The sequence below is a fragment of the Pteropus vampyrus genome, unplaced genomic scaffold, assembly GCF_000151845.1.
Source record: "Pteropus vampyrus isolate Shadow unplaced genomic scaffold, Pvam_2.0 Scaffold131, whole genome shotgun sequence".
Taxonomy (NCBI): Eukaryota; Metazoa; Chordata; class Mammalia; order Chiroptera; family Pteropodidae; genus Pteropus; species Pteropus vampyrus.
In genome coordinates, this window is record NW_011888912.1 from 1,718,963 (window position 1) to 1,725,810 (window position 6,848).

At 60.6% G+C, this 6,848-nt stretch overlaps 1 protein-coding gene across 1 annotated transcript; it reads left to right on the forward strand.

The window, feature by feature from the left end:
* The first annotated feature begins 315 nt into the window (after positions 1-315).
* On the forward strand, positions 316-5,656 carry LOC105296934 (maestro heat-like repeat-containing protein family member 7). Its single transcript, XM_023534766.1, has 6 exons — positions 316-363; positions 449-603; positions 2,614-2,761; positions 3,284-3,459; positions 3,924-4,061; positions 4,172-5,656. Exons 1-6 carry the CDS (start codon positions 316-318, stop codon positions 4,473-4,475), a joined length of 969 nt encoding a protein of 322 aa, XP_023390534.1. The 3' UTR covers positions 4,476-5,656.
* Positions 5,657-6,848: the final 1,192 nt, after the last annotated feature.

Sequence of the window (6,848 nt, forward strand, 5' to 3'; positions counted from 1 at the left end):
CTCACGGAGACCACTTGGCCTCCGACTCCCGCAGGAAGGGAAGGGGACGCACGGCCAAGCTGCAGCAGCCGACCGGGGCCAGCACGGCCTCGTCACCCCTCCTGGTTCCAGACGCCGCGGTAGGTCCGCGGTGCCTTCCTCACTGTGGTGGGAGGAGGCACAGCCAAGTTACAGGCGCAGACGTCTCTCTCTCTGCATATGTGCACAGACGTTCGCCGCAGGGCCACGAGCAAGGGACCACAGCGAAGCCTCGGAAAACTAAGGCAGTGTGGTTTATCTTTTTTTTTTTTAATTTATTTTTCGATTTCAGGTGACATGTTCTATGAGTCTCGGGCACGCACCGTGCGTGGCCCCACACTTCCCGTGGGTGCCTGCTCAGGGGGCCGCTGACGAGCAGGTTTCAGTGTCCGGAAAGAGTCCCCCTTTCCACCCTCCCTCCCGACCACAGGTGCCTGAGATCATCCAGTATATCTGTCACAGAACGAGAGGTGTCACCGAGACCACGGCCCAGGCCACCATCAGGGATCTCCTCTGCCTGCTGGCACGCACCTACACGGATGAGGTCGTCCTGGTCTTGTTTAAGATACAGGACCAGTCCCGCAGGTAGGCGACCGGCCGATGCCCCACAGACAGCCCCGTGGGCTTCGACTCTGCTCGTTCTTAAATGTCTGCTTTTTAAGGCGGGCTGGTCCCTGACTTATCTGGGGGCGAGGCGATCGTAAAAGTTATGTGGGCTTATTGCAGAAATTTGAAAAGCATGTAGAACTTTGAAAAAGCCCCCCCCACCCCCGCCGCAAAGAGAAATTAATCCCAGGAAGACAAACCTCTGCAGTCACTCGGTATAAGTTTATAGTGTGTCTACTTTTTAAGAAACGAATCGTCAGGCTTACGCTCTGTGTGCCGACAGCATATTCGAGCTCACTTGACGATTTGTCACGGCATCGTCCCGAGGTTTTGTGAACATAATTTGGCTCCTAACATTACTTTGTATGGATTACCATGCTGTCATTCCCTCCTTCGAGATTTTTTATTTTAAAATCTGTAAGCAGCAAAACCCACCCTTCTTCTGTGCGGCTCTACCTGTGGCCTCACGGTGGGGTCGCCGTCTTCGCCACACCCCTCAGCACGCGGTGTCCCCATCGCACCCCACATTCCCTGGTGCTGCCTTCTGCAGTCAGCTCCTCCTGTCACCCCCGGCCCCTGGCGACGCCGACCTGCTCTCGGTCCCGCGGGGCAGCCTCCCCCAGCCTGCCGGCTGCGGAGACACCCACGGTGCAGAGTCCTCGCCCTCCGCAGCGCCACGCCGCTGGGTCACACCGGGGGTCGTGCGAGCCAGGCGATCCTTTGCGTCCTTGCCGAAGAGTGTCCCGCTGTGGGCGTAAGGCTGCTTGTCCCTGCAGTGACCTCTTGGGCGCTTTCCAATGTGGGGGAATTACAAATAGTGCAGCTACGAACACGTGCACAGAGGTGTCAGTGTAAACGCCGGCTTCCGTTTTCCCTGAGTAAATTCCTTGGGACGGTGCAGCCGGGCTGTGCGGGAGGTGGGTGTTCGGCCTGGACTCTCTCCCGCCGTGGCCCCCGTGGCCGTAGCCTGAGGCCCTGCCCTGCCCTGCCCTTGCTCCCATCCTTCCCCAGACTCGGTACCGTCATTTCGAAAGCTCTGCCGTTCTCACGAGCCTGCAGCGGCCTCTCAGGGCGTCTGGAACCTGCGCGTCCCTGACCTACTCGCAGCCGGTGATGCTGAGCATCGCCTTGTGTATCTTTGCCGTCCTGTGTCCTCTTCGGCCAAGTGTCCAAATCTGTGACCTGTTTCTTGATGGGATTATTCATTCTCTTACTGTTGAGTTTCGAGAGTTCTTTCATACGTTCCTGATGCTGGTCTTTTGTCCGATATATGATTGTCAAATGTTTCTCCCATTTCGTGGATTCTCTTTTCATTCTCTGAAGGGCGTGTCTGGCAGAACGGAAGGTTTTAATTCGATCGAGTCCCATTTATCTTTCTTCTCTCCCGCGGATTGTGTTTAAGGCCACAGATTTTCTCCCATGTTTTCCTCTGGAAGCTTCATACTTTCACGTTTTACGTTCAGGCTCGCGACTCGTTTTCGCTCCGCTCGATGAGGTGTGAGGCACAGGTCCAGTGTCACCTTGCTGCATGCGGACATCTGCTTGTTCGGCACCGTTTGTCCAGCAGACTAGCCTCCCTCCACGGAACTAACTGCCTCTGCACGTGACCAAAAACATATTTGTGTCTCTTTCCTCGGCAGCGAGTGTTGGTAGTTTGTGTATTTCAAGGGATCGGTCCATGTCATCGAAGTGTTCGCATTGGTGGCCGAGGAATAGGTGACAGTGTTCCTTTGTCACCCCCTCTCGTGGCCGACCGTGGCCATTCGCATCTTCTCTCCTTGTCCCTTGGGCAGCCTGGCCGGCAGTTTAATGTTAACGATATTTCTCAGAATCCCGCGCTCGGCTTCCCGTTTCCGTTTCATGGGTGTCTGCTCCGATGCCGATGGTTTCTTGCTTTGCTTGCTCGGGTTCGGTGGGGACTGGGCGAGTGAGCCTGGAGCCCCTTCCCCGGGGAGCACCATGGAGGGTGACCTATTGTGGGGTTCTCAGCAGCAGGGTTCGCAGACTCTGGGAGATGCTGGCTTCGGTCCCCAGAGGCTACGAAGAGATCATGGAGAGTCTGCAGCAGAGGATGACCCAGCGGCCAGAGCCGGGGGCCCCCGAGCCCAGAGACAGAAGGCAGATCTCGCCTTTGATGGTAAGGCGGGCGGGGAGGAGCTGCGGGCGGGGCGGGGCCTCCCTCGGGCCCTGGGCTCTGGGGCCTCTACCTTTCCCTGTCCGGCCTGGTTGAATATCCTAGAACCTTGGGGTGGGGTCGGTGGGAGGGTTTCCCAGTTGGCCATGCCTGGCAGGGAGAGAGAGCCAGCTCCAAGTTCTCCTTGGGTGGGCTTAGGTAGACAAACACCCCCAGCCCCTCCTTCCCTGTGGAGGATGAGGACACAACAGTCCGGCACCCCGACGGCAAGTACGAGACCTCGACGTCATGACCCCCTGGGAATCGCTCTGATTGTCGCGGCTCCCTCGCATCTCGCCTCCCGTCACTGCGGAAGGGTGTCCCGCTGTAGGGTGTAACGTGGCTTATCCCCACGGTCACCTCTTGGGTTGTCCCACCAGCATGGGGTTTTCTGGGCCGGCCTGTCCTGGGAATCGCGGGCCAAGACTTCCCGCGGGCGGGGCCTGGGAGTGGGAGACAAAGGTGGCGTCGTCCCTGCCCCCACAGGCCACCAGGGCCATCCACGAGCTCCTGCTGGAGCCCCGGCAGCGGGTAGAAGTGCAGAGCTTGTTCGCCTCGCTGTTCATGGCCCTGCTCCTCCGGACCTCGTTCCTGGTGGCCGTGGGGGGCACAGAGCCCAGTTGGGACCAGCAGCACGGCACCGAGAGCATGGACCCCATGAGGTACGTCTGGCTGCCGGGCCGGACGTGCTAGTGACCGTGCTCCAGGGCCACCCGCTGAGCACTGAGGTCCAGGTGTCCCCCCGCCTGCCTGCCCTGATTTCAGCCCTCGGCTTCCGAGTGCCCTCTTCACGCCCCGCCCCCCATCTGCCAGCGCCCCGAGCCTGTCCCCACATCTCCTTTCAACACGTCCTAGAGGACGTTTCAGAAAACACTGTTTACCTCCGGCTCAGCGGCCCGAGGTCCATGCCAAGGTGCGTGAGCACAGTAGCAGCCTGGAGTCCCCCCGGCCGTCTGCTGGCTCCCTGCGTCACCTCGGAGACGTCTGGCCTTGGCGCCGCATCCTTAAAGTGTCAGCCTGTGCCCCCAGGGGCTGTCCCGCCCCCGCAGACCCTCAGGGAGGTCCGGGTGGGCAGAGAGGTGGCACGGGGTGGCGATGGCCTCCTGCTGTTCTCTGCCCTCCCCAGCTCCACTGTGGATGCGCTGAAGGCCTTGATGCGAAGCGCTGGGTACGGGGACCACGTGTCCTATGTCCAGAAACTTGGGGGCTGGGAGCTGCTCGCCAGTCGTGAGAGACACCACGAGGGTGTGGCTCTGCTGGCCAGGTAAGCTTGTGGCCAGGTAAGCCTGCACCCGCCCCTGGCCGAGGGCCACCCATCCCGTGCCCTCCGCTGTGGCCCAGGCCTGGCCCTCAGCGGCGTGCTCCCGCCGGCAGGGCCATGGTCATCAAGAGCTGCTGGCATAACCGCCCCGTCTTCAGCCTCGTCATCGGGGCCCTCCAGGCGCACGACGGCACGGACCACTTAACGGCCCTCACATTCGCCACAGAGGTGAGCGGCCCTCAGTGCGGGAGGCGGGAGGAGGAGGTCCCCCTCGGACACCTCCAGGGAAGGCCACCGAGGAGAGGGGCCCGACTTCCTGTCGCTCGCTCCCTCGCGGAAGGGCTGGGGCACGTCGTTAGTGGCCCGTTCAGTCGCAGGTGTGACTCTACCTGGTGTGCCCGCCCCCCTCGACCTTAGGGAACAGAACAGCCCTGTCTCCCGCCTCCTCGGCCTTCGTCAGGCTTTTCAAGTTCACCTTTGCTCAGGACCCCTGACTGGCTCAGCGTATTTTAGCCACCTGACAGCGAAAAGTATAGAAAACTTAGACACTATGGAAAGGAATTTTAAAAACGACAAAGCCATTAATAATCACAATAACAGAGGAAACCACGTTTGGGTTTTGGCCTGAAAGGAGGTGCGTGCGTGCGTTTGCCCGCCGCCCCATGCTCTGAGGGCATTCTGTGTTTCGCTCTCTTTAAACATCGTATGACACCACGTTTCCTTGTAAATGTGAATTTTCACGGCGATGCGTTATTTCATCACCAAGACGCTCTATAATCTGTTGGGCATCTCGTTTCTGCTTTTACACTGTTCCGGATAACACGGCCGCAAACTTCTCTGCGCGAAGGCCTTCCATGTTCCGGTCACCTCCCTGGATATCGAATGGAACGAATACAGTGTTGGTTAAGACATGAGTGTCTTCTGTGACGTTCGATACTAAGCCAAGTGGCTTTCCAGTAAAATAGACCCGATTTATACGTCAGCGTTTGGGTGAGTTTCAGGAGTTTTGACTCACCCCAGCTTTAAATAGGCTCCTTTAAAAATGCAAACTGCCTGAATTCCTTTTCCTTTTTGTGGGAGCTGGATTGTTTTCAAACACGGCAGGGATGGAAGAGAGCACAGGGCCGATATTACAATCTAAACGGACACTGTCCCCACGTGGACAGTGTCCTCCTAGGTCTCGGGACATCGGCGTCTTGTCGGAAGGAGCCACTGCCGCGAGCTCGCGTGGGCACGCACGTTGGGATGAGTGGGCGCTGACAGGCGCTCGGGACACGCAGGGCGGGGAGCCTGAGTGGGAGACGGGGCCCCGTCACGCCGCTGTCACCGGGGGAGCTGCCGAAGCGGACCCTCCTGGGTGCTGGCCCCACAGGCTGGGCTCAGTGGCTCAGGGGTCAGGCCCAGGAGGTGGCATTTTCTGCACACTCTCGGTGCTTGTGGTGGGTGGTCCTTGGACCAGCTTTGAGAAGCCGTACAAGGTAGAAGCCGGTGGCAGGGGACCGTCACGGGATGGGTGCCGCCCTCCAGAGGCAGCTCTGAACTCTGGCTGCAGATGACACTCCCCTGGGAGCTTGGAAAAGCCACGCCGAACCGCTCTCTGCTGCCTCTCCCCGCTCTCTGCTGCCTCTCTCCGCTCTCTGCTGCCTCTCTCCGCTCTTCAGCTGGTCTGGGATGCCGTCCAGGTGTTGGTCGTTTCTCTTAGAAACTGTTTTCTAGAAACACAGCTGGACAGAAAACCACGAGCGGTCCCCCCGAGCGCACGACGGCCAGTGGAAACAGCGGACTCGACGTGGCGTCCGCTCCTCCAGCCGCTCCCCGGATCGGGGACTGAGGACGGGCAGGCGGGGCAGCGTGCTCGGGAGGCGGGCGGGTCGTGACGGAAGGGCGGCCCGCCAGGTCCCAGCTGCGGGACCCACGGGGCTTCAGGGACGGCTAAGAAAGTGGGTCCGGTCTCTCGGCAGGAGGCTCTGCTCTGCCGCAGCCCCCGCCCCGCGGTCGGTTTCCTGTCGGGGGTTCCCCGCCCCCGCCGGTGGGAGCGTCGTCCTGCCGGGCGCTCCGCAGGGAGCCGGGGCGCTTTCCCGCTCCCTGTAACTCTGGGCGACGGCGATGTCACCTCTGTGGCGGAGGACACTGAGGCCCGGGGAACGTGAGAAGCTTGCTCAGCTAGTCAGTCGGGCGGGTTTTGCCGGCCGCCGGTCAGACTGGCGGAAGCTGCCGCCGTCCGTGCGAACCTCTGCGCCGTGAGCGCCGGGCACGAGACCGCACGGGACACGTGCGTGCTGTGCGCGTGCAAAAGCCAGCCACCTCGTCCGCGTCCCCGCAGCTCGTCTCTAAATTTCATTTCGGATAACGCGTGCGCACACACACGCACACACACACACGCACACACACGCACACACACATACACACACGCACACACACGCACGCACACACATACACACACACGCACACATGCACACACACACACACACACACACACGTAAGTTTTCACGAACATGCAAACGAAGCCGCGCAGGCCGTGGGCTCCTCGGTGCAGCCTACCCTTTCCCGTGCGTGTCCCCTCGCCCTCCCTCGGTCCCGCGTCCTCCCCATCTCCCGGGATCTGGCAGGCGGGCGCCCGAGGCTGTGCCCACATTTCCCCCGACGCTCAAGTAATCGCGCGCAGATACTGCGGTACCTGTGTGTCCGTGTCTATCTATTATCTATCTGCCCATCCGTCCGTCCGTCCGTCCGTCCGTCCATCCGCCCACCCTCCCTCTCTGGGCGCGTTTCTCACGTTCGCCCCCCCCC